The sequence below is a fragment of the Somniosus microcephalus genome, chromosome 4 (assembly GCF_052327205.1).
Source record: "Somniosus microcephalus isolate GS21.2 chromosome 4, FLI_Smic_1.0, whole genome shotgun sequence".
NCBI lineage: Eukaryota > Metazoa > Chordata > Chondrichthyes > Squaliformes > Somniosidae > Somniosus > Somniosus microcephalus.
Genome location: NC_140990.1, coordinates 160106552 through 160132889, shown reverse-complemented (window position 1 = coordinate 160132889; position 26338 = coordinate 160106552). Strand labels below are relative to the sequence as shown.

The window sequence follows — 26338 nt, the reverse complement described above, 5'->3', positions numbered from 1 at the left end:
GGCAGGTACAGAACGGGTTAGATACAGAGTAATGCTCGCTCTACACTGTCCCATCAAACACTCCCAGGGCAGGTACAGCATGGGTTAGATACAGAGTAAAGCTTGCTCTACACTGTCCCATCAAACACTCCCAGGGCAGGTACAGCATGAGTTCGATACACAGTAAAGCTCGCTCTACACTGTCCCATCAAACACTCCCAGGGCAGGTACAGCATGAGTTCGATACACAGTAAAGCTCGCTCTACACTGTCCCATCAAACACTCCCAGGGCAGGTAAAGCACAGGTTAGATACAGAGTAAAGCTCCCTCTACACTGTCCCATCAAACACTCCCAGGGTAGGTACAGCACGGGTTAGATGCAGAGTAAAGCTCCCTTTACACTATCCCATCAACACTCCCAGGGCAGGTACAACACGGGTTAGATACAGAGCATAGCTCCCGCTACACTGTCCCATCAATCACTCCCAGGGCAGGTAAAGGATGGCTTAGATACAGAGTAAAACTCTCTCTACACTGTCCCATCAAACACTCCCAGGACAGGTACAGCACGGGTTAGATACAGAGTAAAGCTCGCTCTACACTGTCCCATCAAACACTCCTAGGGCAGGTACAGAACGGGTTAGATACAGAGTAATGCTCGCTCTACACTGTCCCATCAAACACTCCCAGGGCAGGTACAGCATGGGTTAGATACAGAGTAAAGCTTGCTCTACACTGTCCCATCAAACACTCCCAGGGCAGGTACAGCATGAGTTCGATACACAGTAAAGCTCGCTCTACACTGTCCCATCAAACACTCCCAGGGCAGGTACAGCATGAGTTCGATACACAGTAAAGCTCGCTCTACACTGTCCCATCAAACACTCACAGGGCAGGTACTTTTTCCGAGTGGTGGGCAATGACTAGTGGGGTACCGCAGGGATCGGTGCTAGGACCCCAGTTATTCACAATATATATTAATGAACTGGACGAGGGAACTAGATGTAATATCTCCAAGTTTGCAGACAACACAAAGCTGCGTGGACGTGTGTGCTGTGAGGAGGATGCAGAGAAACTCCAGTATGATTTGGACAGGTTGGGTGATTGGGCAGATGCATGGCAGATGCAGTATAACGTGGATAAATGTGAGGTTATCCACTATGGTGGCAAAAACAGGAAGGAGATTATTGTCTGAATGGCAATAGATTGGGAAAAGGGTAAGTGCAACGAGACCTGGGTGTCCTTGTGCACCAGTCGCTGAAGGTAAGCATGCAGGTGCAGCAGGCGGTTAAGAAGGCAAATGGTATGTTGGCCATCATAGCGAGAGGATTCGAGTACAGAAGCAAGGATGTCTTGCTGCAGTTGTACAGGGCCTTGGTGAGACCACACCTTGAGTATTGTGTGCAGTTTTAGTCGCCTTATCTGAGGAAGGATGTTCTTGCCATGGAGGGAGTGCAGCGAAGATTCACCAGACTGATACCTGGGATGGCAGGAATGACGTATGAAGAGAGATTGGGTCAATTGGGCTTGTATTCGCTAGAGTTTAGAAGAATGAGAGGGGATCTCATTGAAACTTATAAAATTCTAACAGGACTAGACAGACTAGATGCAGGAAGTATGTTCCCGATGGCAGGGGAGTCCAGAATCAGGGGTCATAGTCGAAGGATAAGGGGTAAGCCATTTAGGACAGAGATGAGGAGGAATTTCTTCACCCAGAGTGGTGAACCTGTGGAATTCTCTACCACAAAAGGCAGTTGAGGTCAATTCGTTAAATGTATTCAAGAAGGAGTTAGATATATTTCTTAAGGCTAAAGGGATCAAGGGATATGGGGAGAAAGCAGGGACAGGGTACTGAGTTTGGACGATCAGCCATGATCTCATTAAATGGCGGAAGAGGCACGAGGGGCCGAATGGCCTACTTCTGCTCCTATCTTCTATGTTTCTATGTCAACACTCCCAGGGCATGTATAGCACGGGTTCGATACAGAGTAAAGCTCCCTCTACACTGTCCCATCAAACACTCCCAGGGCAGGTACAGCACGGGTTAGATACAGAGTAAAGCTCCCTCTACACTGTCCCATCAAACACTCCCAGGGCAGGTACAGCACGGGTTAGATACAGAGTAAAGCTCCCTCTACACTGTCCCATCAAACACTCCCAGGGCAGGTACAGCACGGGTTAGATACAGAGTAAAGCTCCCTCTGCACTGTCCCATCAAACACTCCCAGGGCAGGTACAGCACGGGTTAGATACAGAGTAAAGCTCCCTTTACACTGTCCCATCATGTGCGACATTTTCCATTTCTCATCCTCTGCCCTCTCAGATTGGCAATTTATTGCTGAATTTGGGGCGGCTCTATTGGTGTGTGCTCATTCGGAGCTTGATTTAATTTCCTATGGGGACCCTTCCAGGCAGCGGGATGGTGAGACTTTCAACCCATGTGTCTGGGTTGGGTTGCAATCCCAGTGGCTGTGGTGTCCATGTCTGTCTGGTTGCACCACCTGCTCCCCAGTCTCCTCATCTCCTGGGTTCGAGAACCTGCATATTGTGAGCAGACTGAAGAAGTAGAGGAGTTTTGCTAAAGCCAAGGATCCATTTATTATTTAGCACATGAAGTCGGATAATCATTGAATTTACAGTCCTGATAGAGCGAGTCCAATGTTACAATCATTTGAATGTGGAGAAACAGGCATGTAAAATTGGCAATTATAACACAAACACGCTAGTTGTTAGCAGGAGATTGAGTGTTCTGGCTGGAGAAGAGAGCAAGTAATTTACAGCTACTGGTACTATCGCTGGGCAAAGGCCTTGCTGGAGTGACTGCCTGTGTCTCTGAACCTCCATTCATTGCCCAGATTGCTGGGTGTCCCTGGAGCTGGTGTTCAGAACTGTTCCTTCTCTGCTCCGGTTGCTGTCCAGTGTGAGGCTGTTCTGAAGTGGAGTTTTCCTGGGGCCTGTTGGGCAAGGACCATTCCTTCCTCCCTATTTGTGTGAGCAAGAGCCCGACTTCCCTCGGAGCAACCTGTTTTGGGACAGACTTGATGGACCAGCTGGTCTTTGCCTGACTCTCAATTTTGTATGTCTGTATGTGGCACATTGAGAAACTGGGACTTGGTGTGAGGAGCAGTGGCTGTTGCTCCATGGTGCAGCATTCTGGGGAGCAACATTCGAGCAACACAGAGTTTGAGATAGTGAAAATCCTGATATAAAACCCTGCAATAACCTGTTGTAAAAAGTGGATTATTTCTAAGCATGCAAATATACTACTCAACCATTCCTGTATTCACAGACTGCTAATAACTTTTATGCTTTGTACTGTTCAGAAGGAGTTTTTTTAAATTCTCAGTTTTGGTGAGGCTTCACACAAACACAGAGATACCCGCAGACACACACATCACAGACACAGTGATACCCAGACATACCCAGACACACAGAGATACCCACAGACACACACGTCACACACAGGCACACGCGCAGGCACACACAGACAGTGCTTCTGTTGACATTTGTATCAGTTCTCAGGAATAAGAAAAAATGAAAGTAATCAGGACATAGACACATACATACATACATAGACACACACACAGACGTAGAGACACACAGACATAGACATACAGACATAGACATACAGACAGAAACACACACGCACAGAGAGAGACAGACACACTCCCACAGGGACACATACACACCCATGCTCACACACACTGTGGTAATGGTCAGTTATATTAACACAGCTTGAAATTGAGCTCAAGCAGACCTCACTCTGATGATGATCATGTCTCCTTGTGCTGGTGACTGTGTCTGAGTGTGTCTGAGTGTGAAAGGCCTTCCTGTGAAGATATTTCTATTCTCGAGGCTAAGATTCCTTTACTTTTCTCCCCTTTTTCTATTTGCTATCCTCCCTCCTCTCCTGAAAGCACTGACTCTTCTGGGGTGTAGTTGCACAGCTGGCCAATGCCCTCTGGTTGGTCAATCTTCATGTGAGTGAGTGTTCGGTGGATATTGTACCACAGGGGGCACTAAGTTAGGGGGGACAGGAAGTACTGCAGATGGTAGCAGGAAGTTGCAAATGGACAAAGACAGACTAAGTGAGTGGGCAAAACTATGGCAAGAGTTCAATGTGGGCAAGTGTGAGGTCATCCACTTTGGACCCAAAAAGGATAAATTAGAGTATTTTCTAAATGGTGAGAAACTAGGAACTGTAAAGGAGCAAAGTGATTTGGGAGTTCAAACACACAAATCATTAAAAGCCCGTAGACAGGAGCAAAATGGGCTAATGGAATGTTGGCCTTTATCTCAAGGGGCTGGAACACAAAGAGGGGGAATTTATGCTTCAGTTGTACAGAGCTCTGGTTAGACCCCATCTGGAGCACTGCATTCAGTCTGGGGACCGCATCTTAGGAAGGATATATTGGCCTTGGAGGGAGTCCAGCACAGATTCACCAGAATGATACTGGGGCTAAAAGGGTTAAATTATGAGGACAGGTTACATAAACTTGGCTTGTATTCCCTTGAGAATAGAAGGTTGAGGGGTGAGAGAGAGAGGTAGTGAAAGAAAGAGAGAGGAGGGAGGGCAAGGGAGAGGGAGAGAAGGAGAGAAAGCGGTAAGGGAGAGAGAGGGGGAAGAGAGAGAGAGAGAGAGGGGATGGAGAGGGGGAGTGGAACAGACATAGAGGGAGGGAGAGGAGAGAGAGAGAGAAAGAAAGAGAGAAACTGGAGAGAGTCTTTCTCAACCCATGTAGTAACTGACTGAAGATGTCTGGGCTCGAGGGGCTGCCCGCCCAGGAGCTCACCCACAGATGGTGTAATGGCAGGGTGGGGGACAGGGGCGGGGGGGGAAGGGATATCAAGAAAGAAGGGGAGAAAATACCCTGAAAGGGGGAGTTTCAGCCTCAAATAACAGGGTTGCCACTCTGACATTAATTTGCTTTTGAAATGCTCGTACTGAGGGAATACAACACGGTCTGGCGTTTGCTGTAGTGGCGGATGTGGAAGGGCCTCACTGAACTGCACAAAGGCCTAGGCCTCTGGCAGGATTTGTCCATCCCCCTCTGCTCTGTGTGGTGGAGGTTCCGCTGGGGTTGTGTTGTACCTTTGTGTGCGTGTGTTTCTGGTGCGCTGCAGTTCTGCACAAGCTTGCACTGTACGACAAACACGGAGAGAGTTAAATCTACAGCCGAAGTCCATTAGTGGCTTTTCCATCAACTCAACGAGGGAAGTGGGGAGGAGGCAGAGGGGTGCGTTCCACGGGGGACCTTCCTGGGTTCGCTCAGATCTCTTCATTCCTGGCGGGCTTTATGTGCAGTAGTAGCCTGTTTGGTTCCTTCGCTTTCTACCGGAGCTGTGTTTGGGAGGCTCCATGTTCACATATTCATTGTTCTGTTCTTCTTGGTTCTTTTTCAACAGCTAAAAAAGATAAAAGATAAAGAAAGCCTTTGTAAATCTGGGTAGCTCCAATCAACATGGCAGCAACTTGTGCTGGGGATTGTTCTTTAGCCCCAAGAGACTGTTGAACAGCAGATCCCCATCCTCTTCCGCCATCTTGGAACAAGGGTTGATGACTTTTAACTGGCACTTTATATCAAAGACAAGCTTAAGAGGCCCTCGCCCAGTGTAGAACTGAGCCCTTGTCAGAACTCCGCAGTTTGTGGTGAGTCGGGTGGTCCCAGCTGGGGGTAGAGGCGCTACAATCGGTCTGATTGAGTAGGAACTTAGGCACAGGAGTAGGCCTTTCAGCCCTTTGGGCCTGCTCCACCATTCATGGCTGACCTAGACCTCAACTCCATTTTCCTGCTTTAGCTCCGAATCCCTTGATACCCTGACCCAACAAAAATCTATCAATCTCAGTCTTGAAAGCTCCACTTGACGCAGCATCCACAGCTTCCTGGGGTAGAGTTCCAGATTTCCACTACCCTTTGTGTGACATCACCCCTGAACGGCCTGGCTCTAATTCTAAGGTTATGCCCCTTGTTCTGGACTCTCCCAGCAGAGGAAATAATTTCTCTGTATCTACCCGGTTGAATCCTTTTAACCTTTTAAACACCTCGATCAGATCACCCCTCAATCTTCTATTCTCAAGGGAATACAAGTCTAGTCTATGTAATCTGTCCTCATAATTTAACCCTTTTAGCCCCGGTATCATTCTGGTGAATCTGCGCTGCTCCCCCTCCAAGGCCAATATATCCTTCCTGAGGAAATTTCCCAGAACTGAACGCAATGCTCCAGATGGGGTCTAACCAGAGTGTTCTGTACAACTGAAGCATCACTCCCCCCCTTGAGATAAAGGCCAACACTCCATTAGTGTTTTTGATTTCTTTTTGTTCCTGTCTACGGGCTTTTAATGATTTGTGTGCTTGAACTCCCAAATCTCTTTGCTTCTTTACAGTTCCTAGTTTCTCTCCATAGCCTCTTGGGTCCAAAGTCTTTTAGGGTTGTAAAGATGCAGGATCTTTGAATTTTGAACAAAGCCAGACAAACTATGGGCAAAGCCATGACTACAAAATCGAGCAAGCACTTCTGCATTCATCTTTCAAATAGAGGTACATCTCCAACACTATTCTTATAAAATACAAAAGGTAATTTTAAAATGTAGCCAGAAAGACCTTACTAAAGTACTACAGATATCTGCACACCAGGCCCATATAACGATGGAGGTTAGCCAAAGGTCATGTACCAATTCACCACGCGTCACTGAGCAGAATGAACTTGCCTGGAAAGCAGAAGAGGAACAGGGTCTATGTAGAGGGAAACAGATTTGTGAGCCAGCTGTTAATGGGCTGGAGTGATCTAATAAGCAGGAAGCTTAAGGGAGCAAATCATTTTAAAAAATGGGTAATAAGCGGGTACAATGGCTGAGTGTGCGAGTGCACTGCCCCGTGTGGTACTGAGGCACATAAACCATACAGTTGGCCTCAACACCTCTTGTTGACATAAGGGAGGAAGGAAATCACACAACTTTCCTGCTCCTGATTGGTGCCCCTCCTGGGAAATGTCTGTGGGTGTGAGGTTGGGGCTGGCCATGATGTCTGGTGGTGTCATCTGTCGACACTCACTGTCTGAGCTCTGGTGGAGTCGGGCCATTTCATTTATGTCCCAGACGGGGGGATGGGCTGGAGCCTGAGGAACCGAATCCCGCACACAAGACGTGAGCTTCAGCAGAAGGGAAAGGAGAGAAAGCAGCAAGCTTGTGAAAGGAGTAGGACATACATGTAGGGCATGGTAGCATGGTGGTCATATTACTGGACTAGTAATCCAGAGAACATGAGTTCAAATCCTACCGTGGCCGTTGGAGAATTTCAATAAAAATTCTGGAAATCGAAAGCTGGTCTCAGTAAAAGTGACCCTGAATCTGTCGGATTGTCATTAAAACCCATCTGGTTCACTAACGTCCTTTAGGGAAGGAAACCTACCGTCCTTACCCGGTCTGGGCCTATAGGTGACTCCAGACCCACACCAACGTGGTTGAATCTTAATTGCCCTCTGAAGCAGCCCAGTGAGCCACTCAGGCCTACCACCACCTTCACAAGGGCGATTAGGGATGGGCAATGAATGCCAGCCTTGCCACTGATGCCCACATCCCGAGAATGATTATTAATAATGCCTGTTTTCAGGGGGAGGGGGGTGAGGAGATGGTTCGAAGGGTTGAGAGAGTGGTAGAATCCAGCTCGGACGTACTTGCCTTGCCTCGGGCCTGTCTCCCAGCGCTGGCCAGTCCACGTAGCAGTAGCGGGCTCGTCAGAATTGTGAATCAGTTCACATTTCATGTCGACCGCCTCCTTCATCCTGAGAATGCAAGCGGCGGCACCAAGAGGCTGTGGAGGGGGAATCGAATACAGAGCGGAGAAACACATTAACATGACAAAACACAACGGAGAGACAGACAGGAAGGGCAGAGCACGAGGAACTGCGAGAAGAGAGGGAGGGGGCTGGAGAGAAGCAGGGAGCAGGGTGTGTGAGTGTGAAAGGTGAGATCGATGCTCTCAATTCATTTTCAGTAGTTTATATTCCTGTCTACTTTGTTTGAAATCATTGCGCGCAGTACTTGTGAGGGCCCTCCCTGGGGTTTCATTCCATGGTTGTGTTTGTGCCAGGAGTGATCTGGGTTTGACGGCTGAAGGAATGAGTTTGTCCTTGGTTGTGCTGACAATGGGTTAGCGGAGGAGAGCAGAAGCTGCCCACCAGTCTCCTCTTGGCTGGGTGGCTGTCCATGTCGGTCTCTGTTTCTTGCCAACTTTGTCCTCCGTGGAGATGGTCCAGGTTCTGTGGGGAGCAGGAGGTTCCAGAAACAGGCCCTGGCTCCTTGGAACTTCTCCAGTACCTCTCTCTCTGCCTCACTCTCTCTCTCTATCTCTCTCTGTTTCACTCTCTCTCTCTCTCTCTCTCTATCTCTCTTTCTCTCTCTGTCTCTCGCTCTCTCTCTCTCTCTCTTTCTTTCTCTGTCTCTATTTCTCTCTATGTCTCTCGCTCTCTGTCTCTGTCGCTCTTTGTCTGTCTCTCGCTCTCTCTGTCTCTCTCTCTCTATCTCTGTCTCTCTTTCTCTCTCTGTCTCTCACTCTATTTTTTCAATTCAATTCAAATCGCTTTATTGGCATGATGATGACAAGGTACATCTTATGTTGCCAAAGCATCGAAAAACATTTATGGTTGAACACATAAACACAGATCTATCCATACAGTGTATAAACAGATATATCCCTGAGTGTATAAATATACATTCATATAATTTGTATATACTCTTTTCTTAGATTTAATGGTTGTCCCTCTGTTTATGGCAAGCTGTAACATAGTGTGCCGCTAAGGTTACACAATTTCTCTGTTCCCCTAGTAGGTATGGGAGTTTTTGGTTGTCATTCAAATTTCTGAATTCAGGGCATATTTTTGTAAATTTTGGGTAGAAATTCTCCCTTATGCCCTGATATTTTCCACAAGCTGTGAGGAAGTGCATCTCTGTCTCCACCGCTCCCTGACAGCATATCCTGTTCTCTCTTGTCAGCCAGGTCTGTCTGTGACTGCCTTTTTCGATTGCCAGGCTATGCTCACTAAGTCTGTACATAGTCAAGGTTTTTCTCAATTTGCTATCTTTTACCGTGGTCAGGTATTCAGCCATGTTGTATTGTCTGTTTAGGGCCAAGTAGCAATTGAGTTTGTTTTGGGTTTTTGTTGTTTCTGCCCAATATGACAGATATTTTTCCTTTTGCTTAGTGACAATTGTGTTGGGTTGAATTCTTTGTGCTACGATGTCACTGTCCTGGAGCTGGTTATTGTTAGTAGTGTTAGTGGTTACTTCACTGAGTCCCAGGACTAGTTGACTGAGGGTATTCTTCTTTATGATCCTCTCTTGGCATTTCAGGGCTTCGTAATGATAGCAGTGGGGGTTGCTCATTTTTAGGTGTTTCCAAAATTTGGTGGCTCTTTTTTGGATAGTAATTATTAATGGATATTGGCCTAGTTCTGCCCTGCATGCATTGTTTACGGTTTTCCTTTGAGTCCGGAGGATACTTTTACAGAATTCTGCATGTAGGATCTCAATTGGGTGTTTGTCCCATTTTGCAAATTCTTGTTGTGTTAGCGGTCCCCACACCTCACTGCCATAGAGTGCAATTGGTTCAATTACTGATTTGAACATTTTGAGCCAAATGCTAATTGGGATTTCTATTTGGATTGATTTTTTAATGGCATAGAAAGCCCTTCTTGCTTTCTCTTTCAGTTCATTCACAGCCAGATGAAAATTTCCCATAGAACTGATTTTTAAGCCCAAGTATGTGTAGTTAGTGGTTTGTTCAATTTTAGTTGTTCCTAGTGTGAAATTTATTCTGGGTCCCTGATGTCTGGATCTTTGCTGGAACACAAGGGCTTTGTTTTTTGGGGGGTTTATTGTCAGGGCCCAGGTCTGACAGTACGACTCTAACAGTTCCAGGTTCTGCTATAGACCCTCCTTAGTTGGTGACAGCAGAACCAGGTCATCTGCATAGAGGAGGAATTTAACCTTGGATTCATATAGGGTGAGGCCAGGTACTGTAGATTGTTCAAGTAGTTTTGCCAATTCATTTATGTAAATATTAAAGAGTGTCGGTGAGATGGGCGAGCCCTGCATCACACCATGCCCCTGTGGGAAGTATTTTGTTTGTTTGTCTCCAATTTTAACTGCACATTTATTGTTTGTATACATTGATTTAATTACATCATATGTTTTCCCCCCTACACCACTTTCAATAAGTTTCAAGAATAGACCGTCATGCCAGATGGAATCGAAAGCCTTCTGGAAATCTATAAAGCAGGCAAAAATTTTGCTTTTGTTTTGATGAACATGTTTGTCAATTAGGGTCTGTAGGGTGAAGATATGATCTGATGTTCTATAGTTTGGTAGGAATCCAATTTGGCTTTTACTCAAGACATTGTGCTCCTCAAGGAAGTTTATAAGTCTTTTGTTTATGATACTACAGAATACCTTCCCCAGGTTACTGTTTACACAGATGCCTCGATAGTTATTTGGGTCAACTTTGTCTTCACTTTTGTATATGGGCGTTATGAGTCCTTTGTTCCAGATATCAGGGAAGTGACTGACACTCAGAACCAAGTTGAAGAGTTTTAGGATAGCCAATTTCATTTTATCGTCCGTGTGTTTAATCATCTCGCTTAGGATGCCATCTGCACCGCAAGCTTTTCCTTGTCACAGGTCCTTGAGTTTTTCAAATAGCTCTTTTTCAGTTATTATGGGGTCTAGCGGGTTTTGGTTATCTTTTATGACCAATTCGAGCTTTTCCAGTTTTTTGCATATTTGGTATTGCTCTGGGCTTAGTGTGTTTTTCTGGTATAATTTTTCAAAATAGTTTTCCCATGTGTCTCCGTTTTGAATGGCCAATTCGTCATGTTGTTTTTTGTGTAATGTATTCCAGTTGTCCCAGAAACAATTGGAATCAATGGATTCCTCAATGGAGCTGAGTGTATTCTTAATATACTGCTCTTTTTTGGTTCTGAATGTGTTTTTGTATTGTGTTAGTGCCTGACAATAAGTAAGGCGTAATTCCTCGTTTTCTGGCTGTCTGTGTTTTTGGTTTGATATTTTTCTGAGTTTTTTCCTCATGTTATGGCAATCTGGGTCAAACCATTTTTCATAGTTTTTTGTTTTGGGTTTATTTTTGCAAACTTTCAAGTTTGACATTGTTGCCAAATTGTCAAAAATATTATTTAGGTTATTCACTGCCCGGTTTACGCCTTCTTTATTGTGAGTGTATATGTTTTCCAGAAAGGTGTCCAAGAGAGCTTGAGTTGATTGATTGCTAATTGCTTTCTGGTATTTTTCCGTGCTGTTTTTGGCCCATCTGTAGGATTTTTTGATGTTGTACAGCTTACTGGGTTGTGTTTCTGTGTTGGTTGTTTCTGTCCTTTTAAGATACACAGTAATTTGACTGTGGCCTGACAGTGTTGTTTGTGGTTTGACTGTGAATGCTCTGAAAGAGGATGGGTCCAAATCTGTAATCATATAGTCTACGGTGCTGCAGCCAAGAGGTGAGCAATAGGTCGATCTTCCTAGGGAGTCTCCCATGAACCTACCATTGACAATGTACAGACCCAGGCTTCGACAGAGCTGCAGGAGCTGTTTTCCGTTAGCATTTGTCTGTTTGTCGCAGTTATGCCTATATGGATGGGAAGAGATATCGAAGTGGTTATTCCCGAATATGTAATTGTTCCCCTGATTATTGGTGAAGTCTGGTTCTTCGCCAGTTCTTGAATTGAGGTCACCACAGATCAAAACGTTCCCCTGGGCCTGGAATTGGATAATCTCCCTCTCAATGTTGGCGAAGGTGTCCTCTTTAAAGTATGGGGATTCCATTGGGGGGATATAGAGTGCACAAATGAAAACATCTTGCGTGTTAGAGATGATGCCCCTCTTAATTTTGAGCCAAATGTGGTTTTCGCCCTTTTTTATAAATTTGATGCAATTCCTAAGCTCTGTTTTAAACCAAATCAGTATGCCTCCAGAGTCTCTGCCCTGGGTTACTCCTGGCAATTTATTGGAGGGGACCACCAGCTCTGTGTACCCATGCGGACGGCCAGTGTGTCCTTCTCCTCTACACCAAGTTTCCTGTAAAAAGATAATATCCAGATCTTTAATTTCATCTAGGAACTCTGGAGTCCTACTCTTCATGCCACGCACAGAAGAGCGTAGACCTTGGATATTCCAGGTTGAGATATATAAGGACTTCATGTTAAGTTTGATCTTTTACTATGATAGGTTAAAATATGATATATGCTTGCCGTGTCTAAATGGGGAAAAAAAAGAACATTTCAATTGTCTATAAATGCTGATACTAATAGGTTACAACTCTTTCTAGCAACTAGTCCTTATTTTTTTTCTGATCCATAAGGCGGAAGTAGATGCTGCTGCGCATCTGCATTATGTCTCTTAATGGATTGTCTCTGCCTGAGGTATTGCGTACGCTCTTAGCATCTCTCCCTCTGTCTGGCTGGGGGTGGTCCTGTTCCCCTGTAGGACAGGAGTGGTGCAGGTCCAACATTGTTGTTGTGCATGGGGATCCTCTCTGGTCCCGGTTGGTGTGGTGGTGGTCTCTGTAGTAGTCCTGGTCTGTACCCCGCTGGTCTCTGGTGGTCGGGGGGGGGTCCTCCTGGAGTCTGGGTATGGACCTGGTCTGTCTCTCTTTCTCTCTCTGTCTCTCTGTCTCTCACTCTCTGTCTCTCTTTCTCTTTGTCTCTCACTCTCTCTGTCTCTCTCTCTCTCTCTGTCTCTCACTCTCTCTGTGTCTCTCTCTCTCTCTCTCTGTCTCTCTCTCTCTCTCTGTCTCTCTCTCTCTCTCTCTGTCTCTCGTAAGGTAGGGTTGGTGGGAAATAAGGTGGGTAGGTGGGGTTGAGGGATATTGTGGGTAGGTGAGGTTGAGGGATATGGTGGGGTTGAGGGATATGGTGAGGAGGTGGGTCGGTGGGGCTGATCTATCAGAAAGGGATGTTGGGACTTGTCTTTTTTCGTTCGTACGTAACTCTGTAACCCCTCAGTTGAACCGTTTGCTTTTGCAGTGATTATAGAATGTGTGTTTTCTCTCCGTGCTCTGAACTCTTCCCGTTTACACTGTGTTAGTGGGGTAGGGGGCAGTTGGATTGTGCGGAGAGATCCATGGCACCTTCAGCACCCGAGAAACAAGTGCATAGGAGCAAGGCTGCACAAGGACAGTTGGTTCTGCAGTCGATGGTTTTTGTATGTGGCAGAGTGTTGCGAAGTCTGTTTGTACTCCGATCACCAAGAGTTGCTCTGTCTGCTGCTGTTCTCAGAGTGCCTCACTCTAAAAGCTGTAACACGAATTTGCTCCCATGGGGGCAGAGCCATGCCCACTGTGTATTTGGGCGCCTGGGGGCAAGAATTTAGAACATTTCGGCCCCTCCTGTATCTTTTCAACTCTTACTCTTTGTATTTGGCACCCTTTTTCTCATTGGCTGGCTGTTCACCCACTGCCCCCACTGCCAGTCTGAATAGCTGCTCTTTACGGGTTAGTCTAGAGGGCGAATATCTTACCATGAAAGGCATCACAGTCGATCCTTTCCTCATCCAACGTTGTCACTGATGCATGTTTGAGCAGGGGTCAGCTGGTAGTGATCGTTAGCGCTAACCCGCGCAGTCCCAGGACCAATCAGGCCATTTGACTTCCAGCCCCGTTGTGATCAGGTAACTATATTCTGATTGGTGATTGATCCTGGCACCAGGAGTGGCGCCGTACTCAATAACCTGTGCTCAGTACTTGATAACCTGTACTCGGCACTTCATAACCTGTACTCAGTACTTCATAACCTGTACTCAGTACTCGATAATCTGTACTCAATACCCGATAACGTGTACTCAATACGCAATAACCTGTACTGGGTACTCGATAACCTGTATTCAGTACTCGATAACCTGTACTCGGTACTCGATAACCTGTATGCAGTACTCGATAACCTGTACTCAATACTCGATAACCTGTACGCGGTACTCGATAACCTGTACTCCGTACTCGATAACCTGTACTCAATACTCGATAACCTGTATGCAGTACTCGATAACCTGTACTCGGTACTCGATAACCTGTACTCGGTACTCGATAACCTGTACTCGGTACTCGATAACCTGTACTCGGTACTCGATAACCTGTACTCGGTACTCGTTAACCTGTACTCGGTACTCGATAACCTGTACTCGGTACTCGATAACCTGTACTCGGTACTCGATAACCTGTACTCGGTACTCGATAATCTGTACTCGGTACTCGATAACCTGTACTCGGTACTCGATAATCTGTACTCGGTACTCGATAACCTGTACTCGGTACTCGATAATCTGTACTCGGTACTCGACAACCTGTACTCGGTACTCGATAATCTGTACTCGGTACTCGATAACCTGTACTCGGTACTCGATAATCTGTACTCGGTACTCGATAAACTGTACTCGGTACTCGATAATCTGTACTCGGTACTCGATAATCTGTACTCGGTACTCGATAACCTGTACTCGGTACTCGATAATCTGTACTCGGTACTCGATAACCTGTACTCGGTACTCGATAACCTGTACTCGGTACTCGATAACCTGTACTCGGTACTCGATAACCTGTATGCAGTACTCGATAACCTGTACTCGGTACTCGATGATCTGTACTCGGTACTCGATAATCTGTACTCGGTACTCGATAATCTGTACTCGGTACTCGATAACCTGTACTCGGCACTCGATAATCTGTACTTGGTACTCGATAATCTGTACTCGGTACTCGATAACCTGCAGTCGGTACTCGATAGCCTGTATGCAGTACTCGATAACCTGTACTCGGTACTCGATAACCTGTACTCAGTACTCGATAACCTGTACTCGGTACTGAATAACTTGTACTCGGTACTCGATAACCTGTATGCAGTACTCGATAACCTGTACTCGGTACTCGATAACCTGTACTCGGTACTCGATAATCTGTACTCGGTACTCGATAACCTGTACTCGGTACTCGATAATCTGTACTCGGTACTTGATAACCTGTACTCGGTACTCGATAATCTGTACTCGGTACTCGATAACCTGTACTCGGTACTCGATAACCTGTACTCGGTACTCGATAATCTGTACTCGGTACTCGATAATCTGTACTCGGTACTCGATAACCTGTACTCGGTACTCGATAATCTGTACTTGGTACTCGATAACCTGTACTCGGTACTCGATAACCTGTACTCGGTACTCGATAACCTGTACTCGGTACTCGATAACCTGTACTCGGTACTCGATAACCTGTACTCGGTACTCGATAACCTGTACTCGGTACTCGATAACCTGTGCTCGGTACTCGATAACCTGTACTCGGTACTCGATAACCTGTACTCGGTACTCGATAGCCTGTACTCGGTACTCGATAACCTGTACTCGGTACTCGATAATCTGTACTCGGTACTCGATAATCTGTACTCGGTACTCGATAACCTGTGCTCTTCTTCTTAGGCAGTCCCTCGGAACACAGGATGACATGCTTTCACATTAAAAATGAGTTTGCAGGTGACTGATGAGTCCAATGCGGGACCTACAGTCTCTGTCACAGGTGGGGCAGACGGTGGTTGAAGGGGCGGTTGGGTGGGGTGCTTGGGTTGATGTGCGCTCCTTGCGCTGCCTGCGCTTGGCTTCTGCTTGCTCCTGGCGAAGAGACTCGAGGTGTTCGGCGCCTTCCCGGATGCTTCTCCTCCACTTTGTGCGGTCTTGGGCCAGGGATTCCCAGGTGTTGGTGGGGATGTTATACTTTTTCAAGGAGGCTTTGAGGGTGTCCTTGAAGCGTTTCCTCTGCCCACTTGGGCTCTCTTGCCGTGCCGGAGCTCCGAGTAGAGCGCTTGTTTTGGGAGTCTCGTATCGGGCATGCGGACAATGTGACCCATCCATCGGAGCTGATCGAGCGTGGTCAAAGCTTCAATGCTGGGGATGTTGGCCTGAGCAAGAACACTGATGTTGGTGCGCCTATCCTGCCAATGGATTTGCAGGATCTTGCAGAGGCAGCGTTGGTGGTACCTCTCCACTGCTTTGAGGTGCCTGCTGTACATGGTCCATGTCTCTGAGGCATACAGCAGGGCAGGTATCACTGCTGCTCTGTAGACCATGAGCCTAGTGCTGTGTTTGAGGTCCTGGTCTTCAAACACTCTTTTCCTCAGGCGACCGAAGGCTGCACTGGCACACTGAAGGCGGTGTTGGACTTCGTCGTCGACGTCTTCCCTTGTTGACAGTAGGCTACCGAGGTATGGAAAGTGGTCCACGTTGTCCAAGGCCTTGTCGTGGATTTTGATAATCGGGGGGCAGTACTGTGTGGCGGGGGCAGGTTGGTAGCGGACCTTTGTCTTACGGATGTTTAGAGTAAGGCCCATGCTCTCGTATGCTTCGGTGAAGGTATTGACAATGGTTTGGAGTTCGACCTCCGAGTGAGCGAAGTTGCAAGCGTTGTCTGCATACTGTAATTTGACAAAAGTGGATGGGACGGCCTTGGATCTGGACTGGAGGCGACGGAGTTTGAACAGTTTCCCGTTTGTTCTGTAAATTGGCTCCACTCCAGTGGGGAGTTAATGAGGGTGAGATGGAGCATTGCAGCAATAACATGTACTCAGAACTCGATAACCTGTGCTCAATACTCGATAACCTGTACAATGTATTCAATAACCTGTACTAAATACTCGATAACCTGTACTCAAAACTCGATAAACTGTACTCAATACTCAGTAACCTGTACTCAATACTCGGTACTCGATAACCTGTACTCAGTACTCGATAACATGTACTCAGTACTCGATAACCTGTATTCAATACTCGATAACCTGTACACAGCACTTGATAACCTGTACTCAAAACTCGACAACCTGTACTCAATACTCGATAACCTGTACTCGACACTTGATAACCTGTACTCGGTACTCGATAACCTGTACTCTGTACTCGATAACCTGCACTCAGTACGCGATAACCTGTACTCAATACTCGATAACCTCTACACTGTACTCGATAACCTTAACTCAATACTCAATAACCTATACTCAGTACTCGATAACCTGTACTCAGTACTCAATAACCTGTACACAATACTCGATAACCTGTACTCAATACTCGATAACCTGTACACCGTACTCGATAACCTATACTCAGTACTCGATAACCTATACTCAGTACTCGATAACCTGTACTCAGTACTCGATAACATGAACTCAGTGCTCGATAACCTGTTCTCAATATTCAATAACATGTACTCAATACTCCATGACCTGTACACTGTACTCAATAACCTGTACTCAATACTCGATAACCTGTTCTCAATACTCAATAACCTGTACACTGTACTCGATAACTGTATTCAATACTCGATAACCGGTACACTGTACTCGATAACCTGCACTTAATACTCGATAACATGTACTCAGTACTCGATAACCTGTACACTGTACTCAATAACCTGTACACTGTACTTAATAACCTGCACTTAATACTCGATAACATGTACTCAATACTCGATAGCCTGTACACTGTACTCGATAACCTGTACTCAATACTCGATAACTTGTACTGGGTACTCGATAACCTGTACGCAATAATGGATAACCTGTACTCGGGACTCGATAACCTCTACTCGGTACTCAATAACCTGTATGCAGTACTCGATAACCTGTAATAAATACTCGATAACCTGTACTCAAAACTCGATAAACTGTACTCAATACTCAATAACCTGTACTCAATACACGGTACTCGAAAACCTGTACTCAATACTCGATAACATGTACTCAGTACTCGATAACCTGTATTCAATACTCGATAACCTGTACACAGCACTTGATAACCTGTACTCGACACTTGATAACCTGTATTCGACACTTGATAACCTGTACTCGACACTTGATAACCTGTACTCGACACTTGATAACCTGTACTCACTACTCGATAACATGTACTCAATACTCGATAACCTGTATTCAGTACTCGATAACCTGTATTCAGTACTCGATAACCTGTATTCAGTACTCGATAACATGTACTCAATACTCGATAACATGTACTCAGTACTCGATAACCTGTATTCAGTACTCGATAACCTGTATTCAGTACTCAATAACCTGTACTCGGTACTCGGCAACCTGTACTCGGTACTCGACAACCTGTACTCGGTACTCGATAACCTGTACTCGGTACTCGATAACCTGTATTCAGTACTCGATAACCTGTATTCAGTACTCGATAACCTGTACTCGGTACTCGACAACCTGTACTCGGTACGCGACAACCTGTACTCGGTACTCGATAACCTGTACTCGGTACTCGATAACCTGTACTCAATACTCGATAACCTGCACTCAATACTCGATAACCTGCACTCAATACTCGATAACCTCTACACTGTACTCGATAACCTTAACTCAATATTCGATAACCTATACTCAGTACTCGATAACCTGTACTCAGTACTCGATAACATGAACTCAGTACTCAATTACCTGTTCTCAATATTCAATAACATGCACTCAATACTCCATGACCTGTACACTGTACTCGATAACCTGTACTCAATACTCGATAACCTGTTTCCAATACTCAATAACCTGTACACTGTACTCGATAACCTGTATTCAATACTCGATAACCTGTACACTGTACTCGATAACCTGTACTCAATACTCGATAACATGTACTCAGTACTGGATAACCTGTACACTGTACTTGATAACCTGTACACTGTACTCGATAACCTGGACTCAATACTCGATAACATGTACTCAACACTTGATAGCCTGTACACTGTACTCGATAACCTGTACTCAATACTCGATAACTTGTACTAGGTACTCGATAACCTGTACGCAATACTAGATAACCTGTACTCGGTACTCGATAACCTGTACTCGGTACTCGATAACCTGTACTCGGTACTCGATAACCTGTACTCGGTACTCGATAACCTGTACTCGGTACTCGTTAACCTGTACTCGGTACTCGATAACCTGTACTCGGTACTCGATAACCTGTACTCGGTACTCGATAACCTGTACTCGGTACTCGATAATCTGTACTCGGTACTCGATAACCTGTACTCGGTACTCGATAATCTGTACTCGGTACTCGATAACCTGTACTCGGTACTCGATAATCTGTACTCGGTACTCGACAACCTGTACTCGGTACTCGATAATCTGTACTCGGTACTCGATAACCTGTACTCGGTACTCGATAATCTGTACTCGGTACTCGATAAACTGTACTCGGTACTCGATAATCTGTACTCGGTACTCGATAATCTGTACTCGGTACTCGATAACCTGTACTCGGTACTCGATAATCTGTACTCGGTACTCGATAACCTGTACTCGGTACTCGATAACCTGTACTCGGTACTCGATAACCTGTACTCGGTACTCGATAACCTGTATGCAGTACTCGATAACCTGTACTCGGTACTCGATGATCTGTACTCGGTACTCGATAATCTGTACTCGGTACTCGATAATCTGTACTCGGTACTCGATAACCTGTACTCGGCACTCGATAATCTGTACTTGGTACTCGATAATCTGTACTCGGTACTCGATAACCTGCAGTCGGTACTCGATAGCCTGTATGCACTACTCGATAACCTGTACTCGGTACTCGATAACCTGTACTCAGTACTCGATAACCTGTACTCGGTACTCAATAACTTGTACTCGGTACTCGATAACCTGTATGCAGTACTCGATAACCTGTACTCGGTACTCGATAACCTGTACTCGGTACTCGATAATCTGTACTCGGTACTCGATAACCTGTACTCGGTACTCGATAATCTGTACTCGGTACTTGATAACCTGTACTCGGTACTCGATAATCTGTACTCGGTACTCGATAACCTGTACTCGGTACTCGATAACCTGTACTCGGTACTCGATAACCTGTACTCGGTACTCGATAATCTGTACTCGGTACTCGATAATCTGTACTCGGTACTCGATAATCTGTACTCGGTACTCGATAACCTGTACTCGGTACTCGATAACCTGTACTCGGTACTCGATAACCTGTGCTCGGTACTCGCTAACCTGTACTCGGTACTCGATAACCTGTACTCGGTACTCGATAGCCTGTACTCGGTACTCGATAACCTGTACTCGGTACTCGATAATCTGTACTCGGTACTCGATAATCTGTACTCGGTACTCGATAACCTGTGCTCTTCTTCTTAGGCAGTCCCTCGGAACACAGGATGACATGCTTTCACATTAAAAATGAGTTTGCAGGTGACTGATGAGTCCAATGCGGGACCTACAGTCTCTGTCACAGGTGGGGCAGACGGTGGTTGAAGGGGCGGTTGGGTGGGGTGCTTGGGTTGATGTGCACTCCTTGCGCTGCCTGCGCTTGGCTTCTGCTTGCTCCTGGCGAAGAGACTCGAGGTGTTCGGCGCCTTCCCGGATGCTTCTCCTCCACTTTGTGCGGTCTTGGGCCAGGGATTCCCAGGTGTTGGTGGGGATGTTATACTTTTTCAAGGAGGCTTTGAGGGTGTCCTTGAAGCGTTTCCTCTGCCCACTTGGGCTCTCTTGCCGTGCCGGAGCTCCGAGTAGAGCGCTTGTTTTGGGAGTCTCGTATCGGGCATGCGGACAATGTGACCCATCCATCGGAGCTGATCGAGCGTGGTCAAAGCTTCAATGCTGGGGATGTTGGCCTGAGCAAGAACACTGATGTTGGTGCGCCTATCCTGCCAATGGATTTGCAGGATCTTGCAGAGGCAGCGTTGGTGGTACCTCTCCACTGCTTTGAGGTGCCTGCTGTACATGGTCCATGTCTCTGAGGCATACAGCAGGGCAGGTATCACTGCTGCTCTGTAGACCATGAGCCTAGTGCTGTGTTTGAGGTCCTGGTCTTCAAACACTCTTTTCCTCAGGCGACCGAAGGCTGCACTGGCACACTGAAGGCGGTGTTGGACTTCGTCGTCGACGTCTTCCCTTGTTGACAGTAGGCTCCCGAGGTATGGAAAGTGGTCCACGTTGTCCAAGGCCTTGTTGTGGATTTTGATAATCGGGGGGCAGTACTGTGTGGCGGGGGCAGGTTGGTAGCGGACCTTTGTCTTACGGATGTTTAGAGTAAGGCCCATGCTCTCGTATGCTTCGGTGAAGGTATTGACAATGGTTTGGAGTTCGACCTCCGAGTGAGCGAAGTTGCAAGCGTTGTCTGCATACTGTAATTTGACAAAAGTGGATGGGACGGCCTTGGATCTGGACTGGAGGCGACGGAGTTTGAACAGTTTCCCGTTTGTTCTGTAAATTGGCTCCACTCCAGTGGGGAGTTAATGAGGGTGAGATGGAGCATTGCAGCAATAACATGTACTCAGAACTCGATAACCTGTGCTCAATACTCGATAACCTGTACAATGTATTCAATAACCTGTACTAAATACTCGATAACCTGTACTCAAAACTCGATAAACTGTACTCAATACTCAGTAACCTGTACTCAATACTCGGTACTCGATAACCTGTACTCAGTACTCGATAACATGTACTCAGTACTCGATAACCTGTATTCAATACTCGATAACCTGTACACAGCACTTGATAACCTGTACTCAAAACTCGACAACCTGTACTCAATACTCGGTACTTGAAAACCTGTACTCAATACTCGATAACCTGTACTCAATACTCGATAACCTGTACTCGACACTTGATAACCTGTACTCGGTACTCGATAACCTGTACTCTGTACTCGATAACCTGCACTCAGTACGCGATAACCTGTACTCAATACTCAATAACCTCTACACTGTACTCGATAACCTTAACTCAATACTCAATAACCTATACTCAGTACTCGATAACCTGTACTCAGTACTCAATAACCTGTACACAATACTCGATAACCTGTACTCAATACTCGATAACCTGTACACCGTACTCGATAACCTATACTCAGTACTCGATAACCTATACTCAGTACTCGATAACCTGTACTCAGTACTCGATAACATGAACTCAGTGCTCGATAACCTGTTCTCAATATTCAATAACATGTACTCAATACTCCATGACCTGTACACTGTACTCAATAACCTGTACTCAATACTCGATAACCTGTTCTCAATACTCAATAACCTGTACACTGTACTCGATAACTGTATTCAATACTCGATAACCTGTACACTGTACTCGATAACCTGCACTTAATACTCGATAACATGTACTCAGTACTCGATAACCTGTACACTGTACTCAATAACCTGTACACTGTACTCAATAACCTGCACTTAATACTCGATAACATGTACTCAATACTCGATAGCCTGTACACTGTACTCGATAACCTGTACTCAATACTCGATAACTTGTACTGGGTACTCGATAACCGGTACGCAATAATGGATAACCTGTACTCGGGACTCGATAACCTCTACTCGGTACTCAATAACCTGTATGCAGTACTCGATAACCTGTAATAAATACTCGATAACCTGTACTCAAAACTCGATAAACTGTACTCAATACTCAATAACCTGTACTCAATACACGGTACTCGAAAACCTGTACTCAATACTCGATAACATGTACTCAGTACTCGATAACCTGTATTCAATACTCGATAACCTGTACACAGCACTTGATAACCTGTACTCGACACTTGATAACCTGTATTCGACACTTGATAACCTGTACTCGACACTTGATAACCTGTACTCGACACTTGATAACCTGTACTCACTACTCGATAACATGTACTCAATACTCGATAACCTGTATTCAGTACTCGATAACCTGTATTCAGTACTCGATAACCTGTATTCAGTACTCGATAACATGTACTCAATACTCGATAACATGTACTCAGTACTCGATAACCTGTATTCAGTACTCGATAACCTGTATTCAGTACTCAATAACCTGTACTCGGTACTCGGCAACCTGTACTCGGTACTCGACAACCTGTACTCGGTACTCGATAACCTGTACTCGGTACTCGATAACCTGTATTCAGTACTCGATAACCTGTATTCAGTACTCGATAACCTGTACTCGGTACTCGACAACCTGTACTCGGTACGCGACAACCTGTACTCGGTACTCGATAACCTGTACTCGGTACTCGATAACCTGTACTCAATACTCGATAACCTGCACTCAATACTCGATAACCTGCACTCAATACTCGATAACCTCTACACTGTACTCGATAACCTTAACTCAATATTCGATAACCTATACTCAGTACTCGATAACCTGTACTCAGTACTCGATAACATGAACTCAGTACTCAATTACCTGTTCTCAATATTCAATAACATGCACTCAATACTCCATGACCTGTACACTGTACTCGATAACCTGTACTCAATACTCGATAACCTGTTTCCAATACTCAATAACCTGTACACTGTACTCGATAACCTGTATTCAATACTCGATAACCTGTACACTGTACTCGATAACCTGTACTCAATACTCGATAACATGTACTCAGTACTGGATAACCTGTACACTGTACTTGATAACCTGTACACTGTACTCGATAACCTGGATTCAATACTCGATAACATGTACTCAACACTTGATAGCCTGTACACTGTACTCGATAACCTGTACTCAATACTCGATAACTTGTACTAGGTACTCGATAACCTGTACGCAATACTAGATAACCTGTACTCGGTACTCGATAACCTGTACTCGGTACTCGATAACCTGTACTCGGTACTCGATAACCTGTACTCGGTACTCGATAACCTGTACTCGGTACTCGTTAACCTGTACTCGGTACTCGATAACCTGTACTCGGTACTCGATAACCTGTACTCGGTACTCGATAACCTGTACTCGGTACTCGATAACCTGTACTCGGTACTCGATAATCTGTACTCGGTACTCGATAACCTGTACTCGGTACTCGATAATCTGTACTCGGTACTCGATAACCTGTACTCGGTACTCGATAATCTGTACTCGGTACTCGACAACCTGTACTCGGTACTCGATAATCTGTACTCGGTACTCGATAACCTGTACTCGGTACTCGATAATCTGTACTCGGTACTCGATAAACTGTACTCGGTACTCGATAATCTGTACTCGGTACTCAATAACCTGTACTCGGTACTCGATAACCTGTACTCGGTACTCGATAACCTGTACTCGGTACTCGATAACCTGTATGCAGTACTCGATAACCTGTACTCGGTACTCGATGATCTGTACTCGGTACTCGATAATCTGTACTCGGTACTCGATAATCTGTACTCGGTACTCGATAACCTGTACTCGGCACTCGATAATCTGTACTTGGTACTCGATAATCTGTACTCGGTACTCGATAACCTGCAGTCGGTACTCGATAGCCTGTATGCAGTACTCGATAACCTGTACTCGGTACTCGATAACCTGTACTCAGTACTCGATAACCTGTACTCGGTACTCAATAACTTGTACTCGGTACTCGATAACCTGTATGCAGTACTCGATAACCTGTACTCGGTACTCGATAACCTGTACTCGGTACTCGATAATCTGTACTCGGTACTCGATAACCTGTACTCAGTACTCGATAATCTGTACTCGGTACTTGATAACCTGTACTCGGTACTCGATAATCTGTACTCGGTACTCGATAACCTGTACTCGGTACTCGATAACCTGTACTCGGTACTCGATAATCTGTACTCGGTACTCGATAACCTGTACTCGGTACTCGATAACCTGTACTCGGTACTCGATAATCTGTACTCGGTACTCGATAACCTGTACTCGGTACTCGATAACCTGTGCTCGGTACTCGATAACCTGTACTCGGTACTCGATAACCTGTACTCGGTACTCGATAGCCTGTACTCGGTACTCGATAACCTGTACTCGGTACTCGATAATCTGTACTCGGTACTCGATAATCTGTACTCGGTACTCGATAACCTGTGCTCTTCTTCTTAGGCAGTCCCTCGGAACACAGGATGACATGCTTTCACATTAAAAATGAGTTTGCAGGTGACTGATGAGTCCAATGCGGGACCTACAGTCTCTGTCACAGGTGGGGCAGACGGTGGTTGAAGGGGCGGTTGGGTGGGGTGCTTGGGTTGATGTGCGCTCCTTGCGCTGCCTGCGCTTGGCTTCTGCTTGCTCCTGGCGAAGAGACTCGAGGTGTTCGGCGCCTTCCCGGATGCTTCTCCTCCACTTTGTGCGGTCTTGGGCCAGGGATTCCCAGGTGTTGGTGGGGATGTTATACTTTTTCAAGGAGGCTTTGAGGGTGTCCTTGAAGCGTTTCCTCTGCCCACTTGGGCTCTCTTGCCGTGCCGGAGCTCCGAGTAGAGCGCTTGTTTTGGGAGTCTCGTATCGGGCATGCGGACAATGTGACCCATCCATCGGAGCTGATCGAGCGTGGTCAAAGCTTCAATGCTGGGGATGTTGGCCTGAGCAAGAACACTGATGTTGGTGCGCCTATCCTGCCAATGGATTTGCAGGATCTTGCAGAGGCAGCGTTGGTGGTACCTCTCCACTGCTTTGAGGTGCCTGCTGTACATGGTCCATGTCTCTGAGGCATACAGCAGGGCAGGTATCACTGCTGCTCTGTAGACCATGAGCCTAGTGCTGTGTTTGAGGTCCTGGTCTTCAAACACTCTTTTCCTCAGGCGACCGAAGGCTGCACTGGCACACTGAAGGCGGTGTTGGACTTCGTCGTCGACGTCTTCCCTTGTTGACAGTAGGCTCCCGAGGTATGGAAAGTGGTCCACGTTGTCCAAGGCCTTGTCGTGGATTTTGATAATCGGGGGGCAGTACTGTGTGGCGGGGGCAGGTTGGTAGCGGACCTTTGTCTTACGGATGTTTAGAGTAAGGCCCATGCTCTCGTATGCTTCGGTGAAGGTATTGACAATGGTTTGGAGTTCGACCTCCGAGTGAGCGAAGTTGCAAGCGTTGTCTGCATACTGTAATTTGACAAAAGTGGATGGGACGGCCTTGGATCTGGACTGGAGGCGACGGAGTTTGAACAGTTTCCCGTTTGTTCTGTAAATTGGCTCCACTCCAGTGGGGAGTTAATGAGGGTGAGATGGAGCATTGCAGCAATAACATGTACTCAGAACTCGATAACCTGTGCTCAATACTCGATAACCTGTACAATGTATTCAATAACCTGTACTAAATACTCGATAACCTGTACTCAAAACTCGATAAACTGTACTCAATACTCAGTAACCTGTACTCAATACTCGGTACTCGATAACCTGTACTCAGTACTCGATAACATGTACTCAGTACTCGATAACCTGTATTCAATACTCGATAACCTGTACACAGCACTTGATAACCTGTACTCAAAACTCGACAACCTGTACTCAATACTCGGTACTTGAAAACCTGTACTCAATAC

The 26338-nt window shown here is 45.9% G+C and overlaps 1 protein-coding gene across 2 annotated transcripts in view; it reads right to left on the bottom strand.

The window, feature by feature from the left end:
* Window positions 1–2552: 2552 nt before the first annotated feature.
* LOC147119963 (T-cell-specific surface glycoprotein CD28 homolog) overlaps window positions 2553–26338 on the bottom strand; it is a 100475-nt gene continuing 76689 nt past the window's right edge. The window contains exon 4 of one of the 2 annotated variants that reach the window (XM_085985414.1): window positions 2553–5385. In XM_085985414.1, the coding sequence (XP_085841540.1) occupies window positions 5275–5385 (111 nt within the window). In that variant the 3' untranslated portion in view covers window positions 2553–5274. Of the gene's footprint in view, window positions 5386–6824; window positions 7791–26338 lie in introns of those variants that run through there. The other variant, XM_085985413.1, reaches the window with a different exon arrangement.